The sequence below is a fragment of the Podarcis bocagei genome (assembly GCF_964188305.1).
Source record: "Podarcis bocagei genome assembly, chromosome: 11".
NCBI classification, from domain to species: Eukaryota; Metazoa; Chordata; class Lepidosauria; order Squamata; family Lacertidae; genus Podarcis; species Podarcis bocagei.
Window position 1 is genome coordinate 608,647 of NC_138136.1, and position 27,729 is coordinate 636,375.

The 27,729-nt window shown below is 47.5% G+C and overlaps 1 protein-coding gene across 4 annotated transcripts in view; it reads right to left on the reverse strand.

Moving 5' to 3' along the window:
- Nucleotides 1-27,729, reverse strand: part of DOCK8 (dedicator of cytokinesis 8) — a 158,952-nt gene that overhangs the window by 92,982 nt on the left and 38,241 nt on the right. For all 4 annotated transcript variants that reach the window (XM_081213510.1, XM_081213509.1, XM_081213508.1 and 1 more), the window contains 7 exons: nt 26,387-26,467; nt 20,051-20,210; nt 8,369-8,508; nt 5,848-5,941; nt 4,952-5,114; nt 550-667; nt 57-127 (listed from right to left, as the gene is read on the reverse strand). In XM_081213510.1, the coding sequence (XP_081069636.1) occupies nt 57-127; nt 550-667; nt 4,952-5,114; nt 5,848-5,941; nt 8,369-8,508; nt 20,051-20,210; nt 26,387-26,467 (827 nt within the window). The remainder of the gene's footprint in view (nt 1-56; nt 128-549; nt 668-4,951; nt 5,115-5,847; nt 5,942-8,368; nt 8,509-20,050; nt 20,211-26,386; nt 26,468-27,729) is intronic.

A 27,729-nucleotide genomic window follows, 5' to 3' on the forward strand; every position in this document is an offset into this window, starting at 1 on the left:
TGGACTGCGGGCCTTAGTTTGCCGACCCATGCCATAGATGGTAATGATAACCTTACTTGTTATGATATGTAACAGGTGTGCAAACTTCTGCAACAAATTCTGGACCTGAGGATTTCCCAAAAATGACCTACATGACAAAACAGAATACATTAAACAACATGAATTAAAAAATGACCAAGACATAAAGATATGGTTATAACATAATGCGTCAGTATTGAGCATTCATTTGAAGACAGGGTCAGGTTTGAATCAGGCTCAGGTCATGTAAATGCTAATTTAAAATATAAAAACTAAAGTTGACTTGTTAACAGAAATGGCTTTAATTGGTAGTACATGAACATTTTAAAAATATATATTATTGCATTTAGATCTCACCATAGTTGATTTCAGCTTTTATTAGCTCGGCTACTATCTGATCTGTTTTGCCACCTAGTAAATATATGTTGTTATAAATTGGTTCAGTCTTACCCTGAAATTAATGGACTACTTTTAAATTTAAAATGCTGCCTATTTTTATTTTGGCTAGAAACGTACAATAAACAATCTTACCGGCATTGCACAGGCAGGGTCTTCTCCACACATAAACTGTATCTTAATGGTAATATTCCGGCCTGAAGCCAGGCGGTTTGCAAAATTCAGCCGTTGTGGATACACATATAGAAGATTTCTGGGGGGAAATGAAATTTCAGAAAACCAAGAGATAATTTTATGTCATTTTTGTATTTGTTTAGAATTCTGTCCTGCCATTTGATACCCCAAATATTCCTGATGCAGCACATATGGAAGGAGTTGAGGTGTCACTCCTGACGGTTTGAACTTGACCCACACTGCACCAACTTGGGCCCCACACTGTGGGTGCCCAGCATGCACACACTGCGTGTTCCAGTGCCACCCACCTGGACCGGGGCCTGCACCTCTGCCATGAGGACTCTGGCCGCTGCGCAACCTCCATCTGTGGCCATAGTGGGCCCCAACAAAGGCCCCATGATGAAGACACAGGCCCCAGCCCAGTCACCACCTGAGTGCTGGAGTTAAGGCGGTGCTGGTGAGTGGCGGTGGCAGGGGAAGAAGGCTGGGCGGTAGTGGCAGGGCGGAGTGCTGGGTGGTGCTGGGGCGCCGCAGTGGTGGGGGGGCAAAGCTAGTGGGCGGCAGAGGCTGGGCACCCACAACAAAAGAATTGTGGGTGCCAGGCACCCAGTGCCCACTGAAGTTGGCACCAGTGCCCATGACTCACTTCTATAAAGCAGCTTGATAGACCTCCATCTTGCTATTAGACATTAGCATCCCATTCTCCCATATCCTTTTGGAGAACTGAGCCAGACAAAGGCTGCTGGCCTCCCTGGCATTTCTCTGGATTATTTGGGGGTGGGCAACAGAGGAATGTATACTTTGATCCAAATTATTGATTTTAGAAGCAGAAGTTGCAGGAAGGAAACAGGGATTGCAGAGATTATGCTGGGAGACTCTCTGAATGTGTGTGTTGAATGCAAATTATGCATGTATGTCTCTGTGTGTGATGAATGCATGCATTTGGGTGGGATGTGCTGCACTGTGTGTGTGTACATGCACACACAGTGAGTAAGATGGGGATGCCCACTTTTGACTTGGTCACACCCACTGCTGGCTTGCGACCCCCAGAGGAAATCTGGCCTTCAAGCAAAAATTAATAATCTTCATCTGTATTCTAGGATTTGCACCCCAAATTACTGAGTACACAGAACAGTGGTATGGAAACAGTAGGTTAGGCAATTTCAGTCATTTCTACTAGAGAAATAAAACTTCAGCAGGCCTATGCAGGGAGGTGGGACAGATTCGGATGGTCCGCCCCCACCACTTAATGGATCCAAATGGTTTCCAGAGAGGGGTAGGGGATGTTTTATCCCATGTTGATGGCCTCTCAGCTGATTCCCTGGTGGTCCTCTGGAATGCGGAGTTAACAAGGGCTATTGACTGTCTGGCTCCGAAGCACCCTCTCCGATTGCATGGAGTCCGGACAGCCCCATGGTTTTCCCCGGAGCTGAGGGCAATGAAACAATTGCTGAGACAGCTAGAGTGCTGGTGGCATTTTGAATCGGACCGGACACAGGTTAGAGCTCAATGTCAAGCCTACCAAGTTGCGACAGTGATGGCGAAGAAGACCTTCTTCACCGCCTCTATTGCATCTGCAGAAAACAGTAGCAGGAGACTCTTTCAGGTGGTGTACAATTTAGTGGAACCACCTGCTCCATCGGGGCCCAGTACGGGCCACATGATCTCCTGCAATGATTTTGCAAAGTTTTTTGCAGATAAAGTCACTCAGATTCAGGGCCAGGGTGGGAGAGTGCTAGAGACCCATCTAGTCTGTTACCTCTGAGGATATGGACAGGCTGCTTAGACAAATGAAACCAACCACCTGACTCCTTGATCCTTGCCCATCCTGACTTATAAAAGCAAGCTGGGAAGAGCTGGGCAATGGGCTTGGCGGGGTGGTGAATGCTTCTCTCTGTGAGGGAGCCTTCCCAGACCCCCCTGAAAGAGGCGGTTATCAAACCGCTTCTTAAAAAAACATCTTTAGATGCGGCCAATATGGCTGTGCTGGTCCTGAGGGTTAACCGTGCAGCAAGGTCTGAGTCCAGTCCGAGGTCAAGGGTGCAGTATGGAGGCTGTCCGTCAAAGCTGAAGCTGGGTCCAAGGCAGGGAGTCAGGTGAGGTCAGGAACTCTGGCAGAAGAGCAGGAACAGGCTACCAACAATGTTGCTCCTGCAACCTGGGACTGGGGCTGGCTGGCTTTTATCTCCCCCGAGGCATAGGGAGGCCCCGGTCCACAGGTGACTCGCCTCTCCTGGCCTGGAGGCGAGCCCTCCTCCTGCAGGAACTCAGTTCCCTCCACCTCTCTGCCCTGAGCCTCTGCAGCTCAGGAGAGGCTGGAGGGTTACCGGACCCAGAGGCAACCTCCTCTTCCCCTGACGGGGCTGAGAGTGGAGCACCTGCAGGCAATGGGTCCTCCATCACCTCAGGGGCCAGAGCAGACTCAGCTGGTGCCTGCACCTGAGGATCCAGCACAGGTGAGGACCCTTCAGGCTCAGGCTCCAGCCCCGGCTCAGCTGGTCCTGGAGGCGGGGAATCCTGTGCAGGCTGGGATCCCTCAGGTTCAGCCTCCGAGTTCGAATCCCAGGCCATCACAATGGCCAACTATTCCCCAGTCTCAAATCTTCCATTCTTGGGCAAGGTGATTGAGCGAGAGGTTGCTGAACAACTCTAGGCACACCTGGAAGAAGTGGACCATTTGGATCCCTTCCAGTCGGGAGTCAGGCCTCATCATGGGACTGAAACTGCCTTGGTTGCACCGGTCAATGATCTCCAGCGGGCTAGGGACAAAGGTGCGAGATATTTCCTAGTTCTGCTGGATCTCTCAGCGGCTTTTGATATCATCGACCATAACATCCTTCTGGACCGTTATACAGTGGTTCCGCTCCTTCCTCTTGGGCCGTGTTCAGAAAGTGGGGGGGGGATGAGTGTTCAGACCCCTGGGCTCTCACTTGTGGGGTGCCTCAGGGTTCTGTCCTCTCGCCCATGCTTTTTAACATCTGCATGCAGCCACTGGGAGAAATCATCGGGGGTTTGGGCTGGGTGTTCATCAGTATGCGGATGATACCCAGCTCTACCTCTCTTTCAAATCAGAACCAGTGAAGGTCCAGTGTGAGTGTCTGGAGGCGGTTAGAGGATGGATGGCAGCCAACAGATTGTGGCTGAATCCTGATAAGATAGAAGTATTGTTCTTGAGGGACAGGAGGTGGGCAGGTGGGCAGGACTCCCTGGTCCTGAATGGGGTACCTGTGCCCCTGAAGGACTAGGTGCGCAGCCTGGGAGTCATTTTGGACTCACAGCTGTCCATGGAGGCGCAGGTCAATTCTGTGTCCAGGGCAGGGTATAAATAAGTTGTTGTTGTTGTTGTTTTGAATGCAATGGGTGTTAATATCTGGCATGCACACCCTCTTAACATTTCACAGGTGGAAATGAGCACAAAATGTACTGTGTAAGACTCTTGTTTTCGTGTCAAGGATCACTACCACATTGCCCATCCACTACACATTCCAAAAGTCTCAGCCATTTATAAGCTGTATTCATTCATTCATAGCCTATTCTGCACGCACGTATAAGCAAACAGCACACTGAATAGACACAAGTGTTTTACTTATTTGCCTGATGATAGGCTGCTGACTATTCAAAACAAACCTCATCAGTTGAATTGTGCAATTGCAGGCAGCGTGCTGGATTGTGTATTAAGTGTTCATGAACACGCATTGGCATGCACACAGACTCAGGACAGATGGCAGTTGTCTTCCATACCCCCTGCCTAGTCTCACCGATTTAACCTTTCAAGACCAGGAGGTCCAAGCAATTCTCCTTACCAGTATTTTAGAAGAGCACCCCCCCCCCCACTCCCAATCTCTCCAAATGTGGACAACCATACATAACCAGAAGTCAGTGGCTATCCTGGGTAAATGAAGACAGTTGGGATATTTGCAGAGGGGCACTGAACATACAAGGAGGACATTTTCAATCCTTTCAAAAACCACTTAACATTTTATCCCGATTGTTCACAGTTGCCTCAGAAAAGGAGGCAGATTTTTTTATGGAAATGCAGTGGCTCCCAGGAAAGGGGCGAGACTTTTCTCAAATCCTCTCCCAGGGTGCATCTTGACTGGGCCACCCCACCCCACATGCAATAGCTGTTCTCTGTCACTAGAATTACCACAAATAAAGTTTGAGGAGGCATTCAGCAACCTCAGCTAGTTATACTTCAACATTTATTGTCTGATTAACTTTGCTATGAATTACTTTCCCCGTATGTCTTCAACAGCATTACCTGGTAATGCCAACTAGACAAGAGGTCTAGCTCATTTGATTTAGATGTGGGTCCTAATCCAGGAAGAGAATGGATGTACCTTGATCATGTTAATCCTCTTACCTATATACAGTATGGGGGACATAGACTTCTCGTACTGGAAACTCCAGAATCTCTTTATGAGGCCGGCTGCGGTTTTCAGGGAATGGCTTCACCAGCAACAACTCTGGGCTGAGGCAGCAACTGAGACCTTCTGAAGCAGGGGAGATCTCCAACTTGAGCAATCCTTTAAACAAAATATAGTAACATGAAAGACAAATGCTTTATTAAAAATAAACAAGACAGAAGAAAATGCCAAATCTAACAAATGAGACAGGTCAATACACTCTGATTCACATATAGTCTCAGCATGTACACAGCCTGAGATGGCTGAGAGTGTGAACACTGGGTACACCATCCTCCACAGGATATTTAGCATGAGGTGATTCTCACAGGACCACCTGCCATTTGATGCAGTGGGGAACAAATGGGAATGGGGAGGAAAGGTAAAGCATTGATTAGGGAAAATTATAATGACATGACATGAACTGAGGTAAGGTAGCCTCAGCCTCAGCCCAGGAGAAGGAATGCTAAGAGAAGCCCGGGGTGGCAAGGAGAACAGATGAATCCTTCAAGGCAAATCCCCAATAGCAGGAATACTGCTTGCCTGCTCCAACACCTGAGGAATCCCAAGAAACAAACTTGGCCAGGTTTGGATAATCTTTCTCAGCTTGACAAACCAGGGTTTATGAAGCAGGGAATGCGTGCTGTGTGGGATGCTCTTCCTTCAGCCATCATCTTTAGGTATTTCATTCCTGACTTGTATTAATCCCAATTTCCTCACTGCGTCCAAAATGGTGGACAGCGGCTTAATGTCAGTGAACAAACCAGGATAATAAGCCATTGCTCATGGAGCTGGGAAAGCCTGTCTGAATCCAGTCACTGTATATGGCTGGACCTAGCTTTATTATTAAAAGTACCTGGTATAGATTTCACTCTTCTCTGCAAAGAAGATGATCTCTTGTAATCAGCTAAGAACTTGAATAAGTCTTCATCAGTCAGCCGATCTCCTTCCTGTAAACAGCGAGAAATTTGATAACAGTCTCACGATTATATATATAATCAAATATTTTCTTTTGCAGCTAACTATATATGAAACACTATGACACAATGGCCCCTTCATGGATCACTGCCTTGCCGTGGCGAAGGGGCTTGAAGAACTCAGAGAAGCTATGAACTATGCCATGCAGGGCACCCACGATGGACAGGTCATAGTGGAGAGTTTTGACCAAACGTGATCCACCTGGAGCAGGAACCGGCAAGCCACTCCAGTATCCCTGCCAAGAAAACTCCATGGACAAAGACAACAGGCATATAAAAGGTATGACGCTGGAAGATGAGCCCCTCAGGTCGGAAGGCGTCCAACATGCTACTGGGGAAGAGCGGAGGACAAGTACAAGTAGATCCAGAGCTGATGAAGCGTCTGGGCTAAAGCCGAAAGGTCGCTCAGTTGCGGGTATGCCTGGAAGCGAAAGGAAAGTCCAATGCTGTAAAGAAAAATATTGCATAGGAACCTGGAATGTAAGAACCATGAACCTGGGTAAGTTGGATGTGGTCAAAAATGAGATGGCAAGGATAAATATTGGTGCCCATGGGCACCAGTGAACTAAAATGGACGGGAATGGGCGAATTCAGTTCGGATGTCCATCATATCTACCACTGTGGGCAAGAATCCCATAAAAGAAATGGAGTGGCCCTCATAGTCAACAAAATAGTGGCGAAAGCTGTACTGGGATACAATTTCAAAAATGACAGAATGATCTTGATACAAATCCAAGGCAGACCTTTTAACATCACAGTAATCCAAGTTTATTGAAGGCTCAAGCAGTATGTGGACCGAGAACTCCCAGAAGTGCAAGCTGGATTTAGAAGAGGCAGAGGAACCAGAGACCAAATTGCAAACATGCGTTGGATTATGGAGAAAGCTAGAGAGTTCCAGAAAGACATCTACTTCTGCTTCATTGACTATGCAAAAGCCTTTGACTGTGTAGACCACAGCAAACTATGGCAAGTTCTTAAAGAAATGGAAGTGCCTGATCACCTCATCTGTCTCCTGAGAAATCTCTATGTGGGACAAGAAGCTACAGTTAGAACTGGATATGGAACAACTGATTGGTTCAAAATTGGGAAAGGAGTACGACAAGGCTGTATATTGTCTCCCTGCTTATTTAACTTATATGCAGAATTCATCATGCAAAAGGCTGGGCTGGATTAATCCCTAGCCGGAATTAAGATTGCTGGAAGAAATATCAACAATCTCAGATATGCAGATGACACAACCTTGATGGCAGAAAGTGAGGAGGATTTAAAGAACCTTTTAATGAGGGTGAAAGAGGAGAGCGCAAAATATGGTCTTAAGCTCAACATCAAAAAAACTAAGATCATGGCCACTGGGACCATCACCTCCTGGCAAATAGAAGGGGAAGAAATGGAGGCAGTGAGAGATTTTACTTTCTTGGGCTCCATGATCACTTCAGATGGTGACAGCAGCCACGAAATTAAAAGACGCCTCCTTCTTGGGAGAAAAGCAATGACAAACCTAGACAGCATCTTAAAAAGCAGAGACATCACCTTGCCAACAAAGGTCCGTATAGTTAAAGCTATGGTTTTCCCAGTAGTGATGTATGGAAGTGAGAGCTGGACCATCAAGAAGGCTGATCGCCAAAGAATTGATGCTTTTGAATTATGGTGCTGGAGGAGACTCTTGAGAGTCCCATGGACTGCAAGAAGATCAAACCTCTCCATTCTGATGGAAATCAGCCCTGAGTGCTCACTGGAAGGACAGATTGTGAAGCTAAGACTCCAATACTTTGGCCACCTCATGAGAAGAGAAGACTCCCTGGAAAAGACCCTGATGTTGGGGAAGATGGAGGGCACAAGGATAAGGGGACGACAAAGGACGAGATGGTTGGACAGTGTTCTTGAAGCCACAAACATGAGTTTGACCAAACTGTGGAAGGCAGTGGAAGACAGGAGTGCCTGGCATTCTCTGGTCCATGGGGTCACGAAGAGTCGGACACAACTAAATGACTAAACAACAACATGACATAATGGGTACATAATTTGAAAAAGTAGGTTTGATGGGAGCCAAGTTATTTTAACTGCCTTGACAGAGGAGAACTTTTGTCTACTCAAAATAAGTCCTACTGAATTCAATGGAGCTTATTCCCAGGGAAGTGGGGCTAAAGTTACAGCTTAAACAATTCATAATTCTGCAACAGAATTAAAAATGCTTAACTTTTTTAGTTTTCAATATTTATTAGACAAGAAAAACTCAAAAACTGCATACTGGTATTTTCAATTTCCTCTACATTACTACCCAAAAATACAGTGGTAAAAGTACTCCTCTTACTTTTCATGCTATTTTGTTAGGCTACTTGTTTCTAGGTCACTGGAGGGGGGAAACCATAAAAATCTTGAAGATGTCAGTCTATACTATACCTGTTTAAAAAATGTGCTGAAAGTCAGAGTGGTGTTTTTGAAGGTTGGCAAGGCAGGAACATCCTCCAATCCAAGGCTTCTTTCAGAAAGTCTTCTACCTTGCATTGCCATTGATTTTCTGTCACCAGTGGAGCCTTTGCCTTCAGAGAAAAAATTTCAAATGCATCTTAGTTTCAATAAAAAAATGAATCACTTTACTATTGTTATGTTGCACACTTTCGGGATGTAAAAAACTGAAAGACCTCCTCATTTGCTTACATTTTCCATCACCTCATCTTGAAGCTGCAAGATATCACTTAATGCAGAATCAAACTATTGTATCCTATGTTTTAGCATGTGATAAGATTGCAAATTTTATTAACATATGCATATATATATTTCATAGAAGCAAGTGTTACATTTAAGTAGTATATAAATAAATAAAGACTATCACATACTTAATTCAAGAAAATTGTAAACACCTCCTGTCAGGGAAGAGTTAGAGTTAGACGTTTCCAGTTTCCCAGAGGGAGAATGTTTTCCCCAAGGGGGGGAGGAGAGCAGTGGGAGCAGACATGGGAGGAGACAATTGCCTGAAGGAACTGCATCAGGGAAATGAATGTCCCCGGCTGGAAATGGGAGCTTGCAGCTGGGTGGAGGAGCAATAGAAGGCTCTCACGCGGAACCACCTATCCCAGGACTAATGGTGAAGGTGCAACTACAACTACCCAATGGACATAGGGTCCAGGTAGAGGCGCTGTTAGACTCAGGAGCGTCAGCAGATTTCATAGACCAGAAATTGGTACAGGAACACAAAATCTCTTTGTTACCTTTAAATTTCCCACTGCGAGTGAAAACAATCAATGGCAGGCCGCTACTGTCAGGAGAAGTGATTTACGAGACTCTACCAATGAAAATGGATATGGGAAAGAGACCAGGGCATTTCATGTGACCAAACTAGCTGGGTACCCAATGGTGCTGGGCATGAGTTGGCTCAATCACAATCCGGTGATTGCCTGTCATCAAAGGTCTTTGGTTTTTTGTTTGATCTATTGTATGACACATTGTTTGGGGCAAAAGGGAAAAATCTTGGTGGAAGTAATGAGAACAGAGGTGGAAGGGAAGTTGATGGGGAATGAAAGTGAGATTCCATCACAATATATTGCTTATCAGGATGTTTTTTGTGAAAAAGAAGCAGATAAACTTCCACCACATAGGCCCTATGATTGCAAGATAGACCTAGTCGCTGGGGCACAGTTGCCACCAAGCAAGATATATGCCATGTTGGAATTAGAATCTGCAGCATTGAGGGAGTTCCTGCAAAAGAATTTGCAGAGAGGTTTTATTAGAGAGTCCACAGCCTCGGGGGGTGCTCCCGTCTTTTTTTTCAAAAAGAAAGGGGAGGAAGGGGCACCGAGATTAGTATGTGACTTCAGAATCCTTAACAGCCAAATGAAGCTTCGTGTGTGCCCACTGCCACGTATTGATGACCTCTTAGAGAGAGCAAGGTCAGCCAAAGTCTTTACCAAGCTTGAGCTACGAGGAGCATATAATCTGATAAGGGTCAGAGATGAGTGGAAAACCAGTTTTTGTACTAAATATGGTGCGTTTGAATTCTTGGTAATGCCTTTTGGCTTGCAAAATGGCTCAGGGGTATTTCAAACTTTCATCAATCACGTCTTAGCAGGTATACTGGATCAGTTCTGTGTCTCTTATTTAGATGACCTCTTAATATATAATGAAAGTATGGAGGAACATGTAAAACATGTCACGCAGGTGTTAGAGAGATTGAGGACCAACAGGTTATATGTGAAGTTAGAGAAATGTAAGTTGCACACACAAAAGGTAGAGTTCCTGGGATATTGCATTTCCCACAAAGGGGTGCACATGGACCCCAGTAAAGTTCAGGCAGTGGTGGAATGGGAGGCACCTAAAACTAAGAAAGATCTGCAGAGGTTTTTAGGATTTGCTAATTTCTATCATAAATTCATAGGTAATTACTCCAAAATCACAACGCCACTGACTGATTGTCTAAGAGGCATGGGGCCATTCAGATGGTCTGAGGAAGCACAGAAGGCCTTTGATAAATTAAAGGCGGTGTTTGCTTCAGAAAAATATCTTATGCACTTAGATCCAAGTAAACGTATGAAGGTAGAAACTGATGCCTCTGATAGGGCTATTGGGGCTATTCTGCTGCAACACGACAAGGAAGGGGACTGGAGATCCTGTGCATTCTACTCTAGAAAATTAAATTAATCAGAACAAAACTACACCATATTTGACAAGGAACTTTTAGTTGTGCATGCTGCCTTTAAAGTGTGGAGACGTTTTTTGGAAGGGGCATCACATCATGTAGTGGTACAAACGGATCATAAGAATTTAGAGTATTGGAGAACTGCTGGACAGCTAAACCAAAGGCAAATTAGGTGGGCAGAGTTTTTTGCTGGGTTTAATTTTAGGATTGAGTACATACCTGGGCATCAAAATGTTCGTGCAGACACGCTATCACGCAAACCTGAGTATATGGAAGGGGAAGCACCTCCCAAGTTGCAAGAAATGCTGAGATCGGATCAGTGGGGGTGTGCAGCTGTAGTAGTGGACGGCAGGGAATTCCAGCGATTGACAGTAACAGATGAGTTTGCACAAGAGAAAATGGAGGAACTGAGAAAAGGTAGAGGGGAAGAGGAAGGTTTCAAGGGAAAAGGTGGATTGTTGTACAGGAGAGGGGTGATGTATGTACCTGAATGTGAATTAAGAGGTAAAGTGTTGAGGCAACATCATGATAACCCAACTGCAGGACATTTTGGTAGAGAAAAGACCCTGTATCAAATCACACGGCAGTTCTGGTGGCCAAAGTTGAGGGAGGAGGTAACACAATATGTAAGAGGTTGTGAAGTATGTCAACGAGCCAAGGCACCCAGAGCAGCTCCCACAGGGTTGTTGCAACCTATGCCCACGCCGGGAAGGCCTTGGGATGTGGTGTCTATGGATTTTATAACGGATCTACCATCATCGCATAGGCAAACAGTGATCTTTGTGGTGGTTGACATGCTAACCAAGATGGCAAATTTCATACCATGTGCCAAAATTCCGACCGCGCAGGAAACTGCAAATATGTTTTTAGATAATATTTTTAGGTTGCATGGTTTGCTATCACAAATCATTTCAGATAGAGGGGCCCAATTTACATCACAATTTTGGAGGAGGTTAATGCAGTTACTAGATGTGGAGCTAAGCCTCACGTCAGCGAGACACCCGCAAACCAATGGGGAAGCTGAAAGAACGAATGCAACACTACAACAATATCTGAGGTGTTATGCTGGTTGTCAGCAAAGCGGGTGGTTAGAGAAGTTGAGTCTAGCAGAGTTTGCATATAATAATGCAATACATGTGTCTACGGGCAGAGCCCCATTTGTGGCAAACTATGGTGTCAGGGAACTGCCATCGGAAAGGCAGGTGTGGAAGGGCTCACGGAGGTTGGGAGAGACTCAGCAGCTGAAGAGGGAACCAGCAGGGGGAGAGGAGGGTCTCTGAGGGAAAGTGAGCAGGAGGGATGGCTCAGAGACACTTCCAGCGAGGACAGTGGGGAGGTTTCTGGACCTCCTATAGGGACACCCACTCCGCGCCGGAAACTGTCACGACGTGAGTCCAGAAGACGTGTTTCCGTTAAGGAGCTTTTATGTTGGAAGCAATTCCAAAAGCAACCACTGTCGGAATCTGCCAGTGACTGACGGAGCCATGTTAGAGGGGCTCCGTTACAGACAGAGGTTTGCGGACTTGAACAAACTCTGAGGGATTTGGATTTTACGCACAAGCAGCTCATCATCCCATCACAGCATTCCGACAGTCTTTGAAAGCAGCTTGTGCAGGAGAAGGCATCATGAGCAACCCAGCCGGAACCGGAGAAGCAGGAGCTGGAGCTGGTCCTAGCCTGGAAGAAAGGTACCGGGTGTTGGAGGTCCAGCTAGCGCTGCAGACGGCGAGGCTTGAGGAGAGGAGGGCTCAAGATGCAGAGAAGGCGAAAACCACCACGCTAGCCAGAAAGGTGCCAGGATTGGTGCAGAAATTGGGGGGGAGCCCAAGGACTATCTTGCCTTCAGGACAGAGATGCAATATGCCCTCAATCTGCAGTTTGATGACTTTCCCGACGAGGAATCGCGGGTGGCATTTGTGATTGGGCATCTTGAAAAGGGGGCGAGAGACTGGGTTAGGCCCCTGATGGCAGCAAATAATGACATCCTAAAGGACACGATGAAGTTTTTCGTGCCATGGACATGATGTTTTCCAGCGATATTGAGCAGGGAGTGGTACGCAGACAGTTAATGGCTTGTAAACAGGGAAGCCGATCTGTCCGTGAGTACTGGACTGAGTTCACCATGTTGATCCATAGATTGGGGTGGGATCTATCGGCGGAACCCATACAAATGCTTTTTGAAGAAGGGCTTTATTCGGCTGTGAAAGACAAACTTTCCCGGGCCCCCAGGGCGGAGTCTATGGACCAGCTGACCAAATCTGTGCTGACCATAGGAGCACGCCAGGAGGCGAGAGCCTTGGAGAGGCGGGAAGGGAAGGGGGAACGTTGGAGGGAGTTTCACATTCCAGAGATTCCAGAGCCTCCCTTCCCACCAGGAGAGCTGATGGAAATTGGAACAGCGCGCGTGCGCGCAGTTTCAAAGCCCAGTGAAGGGGGTAGGAAGGAGGGAAAAGGCGCCCGGAAATGCTATCTCTGCCAACAGCCAGGTCACTTTGCCAGAGTCTGCCCCCAAAGAAAGGAATGGCAAGGGATGGTGGGAGCTGTTGGGGAGAAGGAGGAAGAAGTTCCGCAGCAAGTAAAAGCCAACGCCTGGCTGCCACCGTCGGGGCACAGCAGCCAGGCCAAAGAGCAGTGAAAGTGCCCACGCCGGAACCGCCTAGACCCGCCCTAGTGATAGAGGTGTCGCTGGAGTTGCCAAACGGACACCCACTAAAAATAAAGGCGCTATTGGGCTCAGGCAGCTCCTGCAATTTCATGAGCAAGGAGTTTGCAGCTGAACACCAGATACAGACTATCCCTTTAAGCAACCCTTTGCAGGTGACCACGATTGACGGGAGGGAGCTGTTGGGAGGAGAAGTCAGCCAACAGACCGTCCCAATGATAATGTGGGTAGCAAGACACACTGAGCTAATAGCGTTTAATGTGGCTACCTTGGGAGGAGCTCCCATTATTTTGGGAATGAGCTGGCTAGCATTACATGATCCGCTAGTGGGCTGGCATCAGAGAGTGGTCTCCTTTGGGTCAGCACATTGTCTTGAACACTGCAAAGAGGGGGAGGCTCAAGGAGGGGCCAAAGCCACTCTAGCAGGGACGGAAGTAACGGAGAAAGGGAAGGTGCCCCGACAATACGCCGACCTGAGCAACGTCTTCAGCGAGAGGGAAGCAGACAAACTACCCCCGCATAGACCCTTTGACTGTCAAATCAATTTACTCCCTGGGGCGCAGCTCCCTGTAGGCAAGCTGTACGCCATGTCAGACAGGGAGATGCAGGAGTTAAGGGAGTTCATTGACAAGAACCTGAAGAGGGGTTTCATCAGAGAGTCCAGAGCGGTGGGTGGTAGCCCAGTGTTTTTTGTGGACAAGAAAAACACGGACAAGCCGAGGCTGGTCGTGGACTTTCGGGCCTTAAATGCAGTGTCAGAACCAGTGACTTTCCCTATGCCCAGAATTGATGACATTTTGACAAGTGTCAAGAAGGGAAAGATTTTTACTAAACTGGACCTGAGCGGGGCGTATAACCTGATACGGATAAGGAAGGGAGATGAATGGAAGACCACCATGTTCACCCCATTGGGGGCATTTGAATATCTCGTTATGCCCTTCGGTCTGCAGGCAGGCTCAGCGTGTTTTCAATCGTTTATGAACCACGTCTGGGGACCTTTGCTTTACAAGAATTGCGTGGCCTTCTTAGATGACGTGTTGGTGTATTCAGAGAATGAGGAGCAGCATGTGAGAGACGTCAGGGAAGTGTTGGGCAAACTGCAAGCGAACCAGCTGTGGGTGAAACTGGAGAAATGTCAGTTTCATACCAAGGAGGTGGAATTCCTGGGGTACTGCCTGTCAGACAAGGGATTGGCCATGGATCCAGGCAAGGTCCAGGCGGTGCTGGAATGGAAGACACCGAGAACGAAAAAGGATGTGCAAAGATTCCTAGGGTTTGGAAACTTCTATCGGAAGTTCATCAGAAACTTTGCCCACCTGACGGCTCCCATTACGGACTGTCTCAGTAGTAAGAAGAAATTCGTTTGGACGGCAGAGGCGCAGCGAGCTTTTGAGGAACTGAAAAGGGCGTTCGCTTCTGAAGAACAACTCCTACATGTGGATTTACAAAAACCAATGAGAGTGGAGACCGATGCATCGGACCGGGCGTTGGGGGCGGTGCTTCTGCAGCCTGGGGAGGAGAAGTCGGAGTGGAGACCGTGCACCTTTTTCTCACGAAAGCTGAACAAATCCGAGAGGAACTACACGGTGTATGACCGAGAACTACTCGCCATTCACGAAGCGTTCCGAAGATGGAGGCACCTATTGGTTGGCGCACAACATAAGGTGCAAGTGTGCACTGACCACAAGAACCTAGAGTATTGGAGGACGGCACAAGTTCTCAACCAACGGCAAGTGAGATGGGCCCAGGAGTTCTCCAAATTCCACTTTGAAATTTGTTACGTGCCAGGCCCAGAGAACGTCAGGGCGGACGCTCTCTCACGCAAACCTGAATATTTGGAGGGGGAGGGAGCACCCGAACAGAGACATGTCATCCCAGAGGACCGCTGGGTGTGTGGGGCGGCATTGGTGGGGCAAAGAGAACTGGTAGAGGAAACGGAGAATGATGAATACGCCCAGAATAAGCTCAGAGGTCTCAGGAGGGAGGGAGAGGAACCCGGAGGGTTTGAGGAAAGAAACGGGGCATTATATTACAAGGGGGCACTGTATATACCCGAAGGAGAATTGAGGGGGAGAGTACTCAAGCAGTTGCATGACAGCCCCACAGCGGGGCATTTTGGGCAACATAAGACCATGGTCACCAGGGAATTTTGGTGGCCCAAGGTCAGGGAAGATGTACAGGAGTATGTAAGAGGGTGTGACCAATGCCAGAGAGCCAAAGGGGAGAGGCGGGCGCCGGCGGGGTTATTAGAACCGTTACCCACGCCAGAACGACCATGGGAGGCAGTGTCAATAGATTTTATGACTGACCTGCCGAAGTCCAAAGGGAAAACAGCCATCATGGTCGTGGTAGAGCTATTAACAAAAATGTGCCACTTTATAGCCTGTTCGCATGCAGTCACGGCGGAAGAGACAGCTAAATTGTTTGTAGAACACATTTTTAGGTTGCACGGCGCCCCCTTGAGGGTGGTCTCAGACAGAGGGAAACAATTTACGTCCAGGTTCTGGAGGAAACTCATGAGCTTACTGCAGGTAGAGGTAAATTTTTCGACGGCCCGGCACCCGGAAACTAACGGGCAGGCGGAAAGGGCAAACGGTATCCTCCAGCAATACCTGAGGTGTTATGTCAATGACAGAGAGAATGATTGGGTAGACAAGTTGGCGCTGGCGGAATTTGCCTACAACAATGCGGAGAATGTGTCCACAGGGATGAGCCCCTTTTTGGCCAATTATGGGTGTCATCCCAGGGCTTTTCCCGGGGGAGGAGGGGAGAGATGGAGCGTCCCGGCAGCCGAACAGTTTGTAGAAGAAATGGAGGCGATCCATCGTCAGCTCCAACTCAATTTAGAAAGGGCCAAGGCAGAGTATAAGAGGCAAGCAGACAAAAACAGAAGGGAAGGTGAAACCATTAGGGTGGGGGACCAGGTGTGGCTGTCAACCCAAGGGTTGCCGTTCAAAGGGGGTTGTAAGAAGTTAAGACCCAAACGATTGGGTCCCTTTGAGGTCACGCAACAGGTCAACCCAGTGGCTTTCAGGCTCCAGTTACCGAACCACATGAAACTGCACCCAGTATTCCACAGGTCGTTACTGTCACCGTATAAGGGGGAACGGGAAGGGATGTTCACCCGGGGACCAGCAATAGAAGAAAAGGAACATAGCAGTCATGTGGCGGAGATCATCGACTCCAGGTGGAAGGGTGATCAGGTGGAGTATTTGGTAATGTGGGAAGGGGAACCGGAGTCAGAAAACACCTGGGTCATGGCAGAGGATGTTGATGACGAGGTCTTAATAGAAACGTTCCATCAAAGGTTCCCATGGAAACCTCAGCCTGTAGCGAGGTTCCAGAGGGAATACTTTGGCACCACCGATGAGGAGGAGGAGTTGGAAGGATTCACAGAATCGGAGTTGGAAGGAGGAATAGATTCCGATGAGGAGGAGTACTTAGAGACCAGGAACCGCAACCGGTGGAGGGAAATGTTCGAGACGTCTGAAGATGAAGGAGATTCTTTCCGGGGTTTTACCTCCTCACCGCCCATAAGGGAGGGAGTGGGAGGGGGTGAAGGGGGCCCTGGAGGGGAGGTGGATGTCAGGGAACTGCCATCGGAAAGGCAGGTGTGGAAGGGCTCACGGAGGTTGGGAGAGACTCAGCAGCTGAAGAGGGAACCAGCAGGGGGAGAGGCGGGTCTCTGAGGGAAAGTGAGCAGGAGGGATGGCTCAGAGACACTTCCAGCGAGAACAGTGGGGAGGTTTCTGGACCTCCTATAGGGACACCCACTCCGCGCCGGAAACTGTCACGACGTGAGTCCAGAAGACGTGTTTCCGTTAAGGAGCTTTTATGTTGGAAGCGATTCCGAAAGCAACCACTGTCGGAATCTGCCAGTGACTGACAGAGCCATGCTTAAGGGGCTCCGTTACAGACAGGGGTTTGCGGACTTGAACAAACTCTGAGGGATTTGGATTTTACGCACAAGCAGCTCATCATCCCATCACATATGGCTTGAACTCAAGGGCATTCCCGGGTCAAGAGGAGCAGTTAGCAGTACCAGCAGCAGAACAAATGATAGATGAGTTGAGGTGCATTCATGAGATTTTGAAAGAGGATTTGGAAGAAGGTAAAGAGGTTTACAAGAGAGCTGCAGGGAGGCATTGGCGAGTTGGGGAATAAATCCAAGTAGGGAGCTGGGTATGGCTGTCTACCAAGGGACAACCAATACAAGGGAGGTGTAAAAAGCTAGAGCCAAGAAGATTGGGACCTTTCCAAGTAAAGGCTCAAATTAACCCAGTCGCTTTCAAGCTTCATTTACCTGAAAATATGAAAATACACCCTGTATTTCATAGATCTTTATTGTCAGTGTTTGTACCAGCACATAAGTATCAAATTTCAAGGGAACCACCTCCTTTACCCACCATGATGGGGGAAGAGGAGACCAAAGTGGAAGAGATTGTTTCCTGCTTGGCAGGGGGTTGGACTCGATGGCCCTTGTGGTCTATTCCAACTCTATGATTCTATGATTCTATGATTCTAAGAGATATTAGACTCAAGAATAAGTAGGAGGAAATTACAGTATTTGGTTGCATGGAAAGGGTTAAATGAGAACTCATGGGAACCAACAGAAAAAATAAACATTCCGGAATTGCAGAGAAATTTCATAGAAAATATCACCACAAGCCAAAACCCCATAACTGGCATCTTCAAGAAATTTTTGAAAAGACAGATAGCGAGGAAGAGGAGTTCATAGGGTTCGGTCCTTCAGAAACAGAGGACAGTGAGGAGGAGGATGAAGGGGGGCTTATGGGATGGGGTGATGTCAGGGAAGAGTTAGAGTTAGATGTTTCCAGTTTCCGGTTTCCCAGAGGGAGAAAGCATTCCCCAAGGGGGGGGGGAGAGAGATCAGTGAATCTAATAGAAGAGAGCAAGAGGAACAACAGGATGATGGACTCAAGGGCATCCTGATCAAATTTGCAGATGACACCAAACTGGGAGGGGTTGCTAACACCCCAGAGGACAGGATCACACTTCAAAACGACCTTGACAGATTAGAGAACTGGGCCAAAACAAACAAGATGAATTTTAACAGGGAGAAATGTAAAGTATTGCACTTGGGCAAAAAAATGAGAGGCACAAATACAAGATGGGGGACACCTGGCTTGAGAGCAGTACATGTGAAAAGGATCTAGGAGTCTTGGTTGACCACAAACTTGACATGAGCCAACAGTGTGACGCGGCAGCTAAAAAGCCAATGCAATTCTGGGCTGCATCAATAGGAGTATAGCATCTAGATCAAGGGAAGTAATAGTGCCACTGTATTCTGCTCTAGTCAGACCTCACCTAGAGTACTGTGTCCAGTTCTGAGCACCACAGTTCAAGAAGGACACTGACAAACTGGAACGTGTCCAGAGGAGGGCAACCAAAATGGTCAAAGGCCTGGAAACGATGCCTTATGAGGAACAGCTAAGGGAGCTGGACATGTTTAGCCTGGAGAAGAGGAGGTTAAGGGGTGATATGATAGCCATGTTCAAATATATAAAAGGATGTCACATAGAGGAGGGAGAAAGGTTGTTTTCTGCTGCTCCAGAGAAGCGGACACGGAGCAATGGATCCAAACTACAAGAAAGAAGATTCCACCTAAACATTAGGAAGAACTTCCTGACAGTAAGAGCTGTTTGACAGTGGAATTTGCTGCCAAGGAGTGTGGTGGCGTCTCCTACTTTGGAGGTCTTTAAGCAGAGGCTTGACAACCATATGTCAGGAGTGCTCTGATGGTGTTTCCTGCTTGGCAGGGGGTTGGACTCGATGGCCCTTGTGGTCTCTTCCAACTCTATGATTCTATGATTCTATGATTCTATGAACAGGGAGGGACCGGCTGTTCCCAGGAAAGGCAAGAGTTAAGTCCTATCTCAGATTCGGAGGAGGGGAGATCCAAGCCAGCTCTAGCCAGGAGGGTAGGAAAAAGAGCAGGAAAGCGAAGGGAAGGGCGCCTTCCCCATTTTGAGGGTGGCTGGTCACGGAGAAGCAGAGCTCAGAAGGTATCTGAAAGAAGTGACTCTGAGGAAGAATAGTTAAAGTTAAGAACCGTTTATAAGATTGTTTTGTTAATACGCAATAAAAAGTTATAAAAGAACAAGAAGCATTTGTGTGGTGATCTGAAGAGGACAACGACCAGTCCTGACACCTCCATACTTTATTCATTTCTATAACAGCCTTGCAGGAAATATAACCAGAGGCTGTGAGATTATAATTCCCCTGTTGCAGGGCTAAAGGTCAAGCTATGGATTGCCACAGGGGAAGAAAGCCTTCCCATAAGGGCTTGTTCCTCTCATCGCTATAAACTAACACATCAGTGAAGGCAGCAGCATGAAATTGCTGAATTACATCTCACTGAGAAGTTTAGTACTAGTCCTTTGGGTCTGAACAGAGTCAATGGCTTCCCATCCAACTCTCACAACAAGTGTTAATAAAATCATCTTAGCAATGCTGCTGTAAAGGGTGACTGTGCCTATCTAGCGCACTTTTAAGCTCCAATTGAAGACTGGAATTTTTATTTTCCTGTGGAGGGATGCATTGCCTTTGGAGAGTAACCTGTTATTTTTTGCCATACTTTTTTCTCCTTCATATCCTTGTAAACTGCCAACTTCACGGATCTTCCAAAATGTGCTTTACAAATACAGGACACAAATTACATTATAATCTAGAGGCTGAAGCAAAGCCACTTCCTTGACATGATATTTAAAACTTCCTGTTTCAATATTAATTCTTTTGTACACATACACACAACATTTAAACTTACCATTTAAAACTTCTAACTCTGCTATATCTCTTTCAAGTGTTGAAACACTGAAGAAATTTGCTAAATTTATTGGAACCCAAGCAAAAGGCATACGATACTTTCCCAAACGTTGGCAAAAGGACTCAGCATGCACTTTTAATTTCTCAATTTTTTCTTTAGTCTGAAAGAAAGCAGAAAAGGGGATTAGCTAAAATAAGACATGGATCCAAACACTGTGTATCTGAAGAAGTGTGCATGCACACGAAAGCTCATACCAAGAACTAACTTACTTGGTCTTTTAGGTGCTACTGGAAGGAATTTTTTTATTTTGACTGTGAAAATTAGTTTGTAACACACACTAGCAACCTCTGTTAATTCCTCTATGGATGCCATAAATTAAGGTAGTTAGAACAGGGGTGGAGTGAAAAGTGAAGTGGCAGAATAGAAGAGAGAAATAGCTTCAGAAATGGGATTGAGAAGGAGAAAAGTTTGCTAATTCATTACTTTATTTTATTTATTAATCTATATATTTCACAAGATTTATATACTGTTTTGATTGGACTCAAGCCTCAAATTGGTTTATAAAAAAACCAAAATCATCAGTAGAAAAACAGATAAAAATGACTAAGCCAAAATGTGGGGGAATGGCAGGTGGAGCGTGTAAGCAGGGAGAGCAGGAACACACACACACACACACACACACACACACACACCGTTATTATACATAGATAAAAACAACAACAGTCCTGAGGCACTGAATTAGACTGGAATAGGAGCGCTTTAATAATATTTCTGGTTTAAGCTTTCGCAAGCCATCTTTGACAGATGTATCAGGGAAGCAGGTGTGCATTTCATGTAAAAATCTTTATTATATCATATTGTCAGGGAACTGCCATCGGAGGAACAGGTGGTGGAGGGGCTCAGGGAGGAAGGAAGAGACTCAACAGCCGAAGCAGGAACCAGCAGGGGGAGGAGTGGATCTCTGAGGGAATGCGAGCAGGAGGGAGGGCTCAGAGACGCTTCCAGCGAGAACAGTGGGGAGGTATCTGAAGCTCCCATAGGGAGACCCACGCCTCGCCGGAAACTGTCACGCCGTGAGTCCAGAAGGCGGGTTTCCGTTAAGGAGCTCTTATGCTGGAGACGATTCCGAAAAAAACCACTGTCGGAATCTACAAGTGACTAGGGCAGACATGTTTGAGGAGCTCTGTCACACACAGGGGTTTGTGGAGTTGCACAAACTCTGAGGGACCACGATTTTACGCACAAGCAGCTAATCATCCCATCACAGCATTCCGACAGTCTCTGTACGCTGCCTGTGCAGGAGAAGGCATCATGAGCGACCCAGCCGGAACCGAAGGAGCAGGGGTTGGAGCTGGTCCAAGCTTGGAAGAAAGGTACCGAGCGTTGGAAATCCAACTTGCGCTGCAGACGGCGAGGCTTGAGGAGAGAAGGGCTCAGGATGCAGACAAGAAGGGGAGAGCCACCCAGTTCACCAGAAAGGTACCAGGATTGGTGCAGAAGTTTGGGGGGGACCCCAAGGACTACCATGCCTTTAGGACAGAGATGCAATATGCCCTCAATGTGCAGTTTGATGAATTCCCTGACGAGGAATCGCGAGTTGCTTTCGTGATTGGGCATCTTGAGAGGGGGGCGAAGGACTGGGTTAGACCCCTGATGGCAACGCACAATGACGTCCTAAAGGACACCATGAAGTTCTTTCGTGCAATGGATCTCATGTTTTCCAGCGATATTGAGGAGGGAGTGGTGCGCAGACAGCTAATGGCTTGCAAGCAGGGAAGCCGGTCTGTCTGTGAGTACTGGACTGAGTTCACCATGCTGGTTCACAGATTGGGGTGGGACTTATCGGCGGCACCCATTCAGATGCTATTTGAAGAAGGTCTTTCTTCGGCTGTGAAAGACGAACTGTCCCGGAGCCCCAGGGCGGTGTCTATGGATCAGCTGACCAAATCTGCGCTGACCATAGGAGCGCGCCAGGAGGCGAGAGCCTTGGAGAGGCGGGAAGGTAAAGGGGAACGTTGGAAGGAGTTCCGCATTCCAGACATTCCTGAGCCAGCTTTCCCGCCGGCAGAGCCGATGGAAATCGGAACAGCGCGCGCGCGTGCAGTTTCAAAGCCCAGCGAAGGGGGTAGGAAGGAGGGAAAAGGCGCCCGGAAATGCTATCTCTGCCAACAGCCAGGTCACTTTGCCAGAGTCTGCCCCCAGAGGAAGGAATGGCAAGGAATGGTGGGAGCTGTTGAGGGAGGAGTGGAAGAGATATCGGAGCAAGTAAAAGCCAACGCCTGGCTGCCACCGTCGGGGCACAGCAGCCAGGCCAAAGAGCAGTGAAAGTGCCCACGCCAGAACCTCCCAAACCTGCCCTAGTGATAGAGGTGTCACTAGAGTTGCAAAACGGATACCCTCTGAAGATTAAGGCGCTGTTGGACTCAGGCAGCTCCTGCAATTTCATGAGCAAGGAGTTTGCAGCTGAACACCAGATACAGACGATCCCTTTAAGCAACCCCCTACAGGTGACCACGATCGATGGCAGGGAGCTGTTGGGAGGGGAAGTCAGCTTGCAGACCGTCCCAATGACAATGAAGGTGGCAAGGCACACGGAACTGATAGCGTTTAATGTGGCTACCTTGGGAGGGGCTCCCATTATTTTGGGGATGAGCTGGCTGGTGTTACATGATCCACTGGTGGGCTGGCATCAGAGAGTGGTTTCCTTTGGTTCCGCACATTGCTTAGAACACTGCAGGGAGGGAAAGGGTTCAGCAGGAGTCCAAGCTACCCTAGCAGGGACGGAAGTAACGGAGAAGGTGAAGGTACCACGACAATACGCAGATCTCAGCGATGTGTTCAGCGAAAGGGAAGCTGACCAACTACCCCCGCATAGACCCTTTGATTGTCAAATCAATTTACTGCCTGGGGCGCAGCTCCCCGCAGGCAAGTTGTATGCCATGTCAGACAGAGAAATGCAGGAGTTACGAGAATTCATTGACAAGAACCTGAAGAGGGGTTTCATCAGAGAGTCAAGGGCAGTGGGAGGTAGCCCAGTGTTTTTTGTGGATAAAAAAAACACGGACAAGCCGAGACTTGTGTGTGACTTTAGGGCCTTAAACGCAGTGTCAGAACCATTGGCCTTTCCCATGCCTAGAATAGATGACATTTTGAACAGGGTGCGGAAGGGAAAGATTTTTACCAAGCTGGACCTAAGGGGGGCGTACAATCTGATACGTATAAGGAAAGGGGATGAATGGAAAACCACCATGTTCACCCCTTTGGGGGCATTTGAATATCTCGTTATGCCATTTGGATTACAAGCAGGCTCAGCGTGCTTTCAATCGCTGATGAACCACGTACTAGGGCCTTTGCTTTACAAGAATTGCGTGGCCTTCCTGGATGACGTGTTGGTGTATTCTGAGAATGAGGAGCAGCATGTGAGGGACGTCAGAGAAGTGTTGCGCAGGCTGCTAGACAACCGGCTGTGGGTGAAACTGGAGAAGTGTCAGTTTCATACCAAGGAGGTAGAGTTCCTGGGGTACCGCCTGTCAGACAAGGGATTGGCTATGGATCCCGGCAAGGTCCAGGCAGTGCTGGAATGGAAAACTCCCAAAACAAAGAAGGATGTGCAGAGGTTCCTAGGGTTTGGGAACTTTTACCGTAAGTTCATCCGAAACTTTGCCCACCTGACGGCGCCCATAACGGACTGTCTCAGCAGTAAGAAGAAATTTGTTTGGACTGAGGAGGCGGAGCGAGCTTTTGAGGAGCTAAAAAGGGCCTTCGCCTCTGAAGAACAACTTCTGCATGTGGATTTACAAAAAAAGATGAGAGTCGAAACAGACGCATCAGACAGAGCCATTGGGGCGGTGCTTCTCCTGCAGCCGGGGGGGAGGAGTCAGAGTGGAGACCGTGTGCTTTTTTTTCGCGAAAACTGAACAAATCCGAGAGGAACTACACGGTGTACGATCGAGAACTTCTTGCTATCCATGAGGCTTTTCGGAGATGGAGGCACCTGCTAATTGGCGCACAACATAAGGTGCAAGTGTGCACTGACCACAAGAACCTAGAGTATTGGAGAACGGCACGAGTGCTCAACCAACGGCAGTTGAGATGGGCCCAGGAGTTCTCCAGATTTAACTTTGAGATTTGTTATGTGCCAGGCCCAGAGAACGTTAGGGCGGACGCTCTCTCACGTAAACCTGAATATTTGGAGGGGGAGGGAGCACCCGAAGAGAGACATGTCATTCCAGAGGACCGCTGGGTGTGTGGGGCGGCATTGGTGGGGCAAAGAGAACTGGTAGAGGGAACGGAGAACGATGAATACGCACAGGACAAACTCAGGGGACTCAGGAGGGAGGGAGATAAACCCGGAGGTTTTGAGGAGAGAAACGGGGCGTTGTACTACAAGGGAGCGTTATATATACCTGAAGGAGAGTTGAGGGGGAAGGTACTCAAGCAGCTGCACGATAGCCCCACAGCGGGGCATTTTGGGCAACACAGAACCATGTGGCTGGTGACCAGGGAATTTTGGTGGCCTAAGGTCAGGGAAGACGTGCGGGAGTATGTGAGGAGTTGTGACCAATGCCAGCGAGCCAAAGGGGAAAGGCGGGCGCCGGCAGGGTTATTAGAACCGCTACCCACACCAGAAAGACCATGGGAAGCAGTGGCTATAGATTTCATGACTGATCTGCCAAGGTCCAGAGGGAAAACAGCCATCATGGTTGTGGTAGACCTGTTAACCAAAATGGCACACTTTATAGCCTGCTCGCATGCGGTCACGGCAGAAGAAACCGCTAAATTGTTTGTAGAAAATGTGTTTAGGTTGCATGGCGCCCCCTTGAGGGTGGTTTCAGACCGGGGGAAACAATTTACTTCCAGGTTCTGGAGGAAGCTCATGAGCTTACTGCATGTAGAGGTAAATTTCTCGACTGCCCGGCATCCTGAAACCAATGGGCAGGCGGAAAGAGCCAATGGCATCCTCCAACAATATTTGAGGTGTTACGTCAATGACAGAGAGAATGATTGGGTGGAGAAGTTGGCATTGGCGGAATTTGCCTACAACAATGCGGAGAACGTGTCCACGGGGATGAGCCCCTTTTTGGCAAATTACGGGTGCCATCCCAGGGCTTTCCCAGGGGGGGAAGGGGAGAGATGGAGCGTTCCAGCTGCCGAACAGTTCGTAGAAGAAATGGAAGCGATCCATCGCCAGCTCCAACTTAACTTAGACAGGGCCAAGGAGGAATATAAGAGGCAGGCAGACAAACACAGGAGAGAAGGTGAAACCATTAGGGTGGGGGACCAAGTGTGGCTGTCAACCCAAGGGTTACCCTTCAAAGGGGGTTGTAAGAAGTTAAGACCCAAAAGACTGGGCCCATTTGAAATCACACAACAGGTCAATCCAGTGGCTTTCAGACTCCGGTTACCGAACCACATGAAGCTGCACCCAGTTTTCCACAGGTCATTGCTGTCACTGTATAAAGGGGACAGAGAAGGGAGGGTCACTCGGGGACCAGCAATGGAGGAAAGGGAACAAAGCTACAATGTAGCGGAGATCCTCGATTCCAGGTGGAAGGGAGATCAAGTAGAGTATTTGGTAATGTGGGAAGGGGAACCGGAGTCGGAAAACACCTGGGTTAGGGCAGAGGATGTCAATGACGAAGTTTTAATAGAAACTTTTCATCAGAGGTTCCCACGTAAACCTCAGCCTGTAGCGAGGTTCTGGAGGGAATACTTTGCCACCACCGACGAAGAAGAGGAGTTGGAGGGGTTCATAGATTCCGAGGAGGAGGAGGATTCAGCGAGCCAGGACGGCGATCGATGGAGGGAATTGTTCGAGACGTCTGAAGATGAAGAAGATTCTTTTCGGGGTTTTACCTCTTCACCTCCCAGAGGAGAGGAAATGGGAGGGGGTGAGGGGGGCCCTGGAGGGGAGGTGGATGTCAGGGAACTGCCATCGGAGGAACAGGTGGTGGAGGGGCTCAGGGAGGAAGGTAGAGACTCAACAGCCGAAGCAGGAACCAGCAGGGGGAGGAGTGGATCTCTGAGGGAATGCGAGCAGGAGGGAGGGCTCAGAGACGCTTCCAGCGAGAACAGTGGGGAGGTATCTGAAGCTCCCATAGGGAGACCCACGCCTCGCCGGAAACTGTCACGCCGTGAGTCCAGAAGGCGGGTTTCCGTTAAGGAGCTCTTATGCTGGAGACGATTCCGAAAAAAACCACTGTCGGAATCTACAAGTGACTAGGGCAGACATGTTTGAGGAGCTCTGTCACACACAGGGGTTTGTGGAGTTGCACAAACTCTGAGGGACCACGATTTTACGCACAAGCAGCTAATCATCCCATCACACATATGTACCTTCCCAATTTCACTTTCTTTTAGAACCAGGTAGGGTTCTGCACAATCTCCAATTTCACCTTGTTGAAGGACTTTTTCAATCTACCAAAAAAGAAAGAAAAGAAAAAAGAGATTTCAAAACACCGAAAAGAAAATGAAATTTAATAAAGTGCATTGCTAGTATATGTCAACATAGTAAAATTTGGAACATAAGCTATAGTTACTAATTACAACCTTGGTCAGTACTGAGAGAAATACCTTCCCTTCCTGTGCTGATGAGATTGAAAGGAGAAAATGGAGAGATATTCAGACGTTGAAAAAGATGTACATGGAGTATTATGGGATGGAAGTGCTAAACTGGTGAAAATTAATAAAAATTATTTAACAAAGAAAGAGGAGGCAGTGCTGAGCTGGGGAGTGGAGGGGCTGAGTTCACCTTGAGAAACCAGCTATGCACTGAATAACAACCACAAGAGCACTGCAGGCACCCAGAGAGGAATGCCGCTCATCATCTCTGGAAATGGTGATGATTGATATAAATGGCAGAGGATAAGGTCAATGAAAATTATATACTAGAATTGTCATACACAGAATGAAATGAAAGCAGTATTATATTATCACTTGAAGCTTTACAGAAGTATGTACCAGTAAATGCTTTAAATCTGTGTTTCTCTTTTTTTGTAAATTTTTAAAATTAATTCTCCAATATACCTCCAATAATAGCCAGATTATAACAATTCCCAAATTATACAATTCTCAAAATGCCAATCTACTTCCAATTAATACATTTTAGTTAAAGTGGCTCTCTGCACGACGGTTTGGGTGCATTTCCGAAAGTTATATCACTGTGTTCTATAATCTTAATTAATATCAGTTACATTTCAGTAATAATAATAATCCATGAGCCAACAGCTGTGAGGAGAATCGGAATTTACAGGGTTAAATAGTTCTGTGTGACGTCTCTGCATACTGAGGCATGGTTTCTTTCACATACGGGAATCTTTCTTTGTATGTGAGTTACTTTCACTTTTCGCTGATGAGCCAGAGAGAATGTCTGCTCGATCTCCCGGCTGATTTATTGTGTTTTTCTATACATGATTAAAGCCTTCTTAGATTAGCAAGAAGCTTGCGTACAGACTATGATTTATTGCACCTACACAAGGCACACACCGCTGCTGCGATACTCTGCTTGGAGCCAGGAAGAAGTCTGAAGACTCAGAGAGGCACAGGAAAGTGTGCTGGACACCATTCTAACCCCAGAACAGCTCCATTATTAATGATTTCCATTCATTATGTTAAAATATATAAATTTATAAAGCTTCAAGTGAGGAACTCAAACTATTATCTTTCTTTTGCCCTGTGTG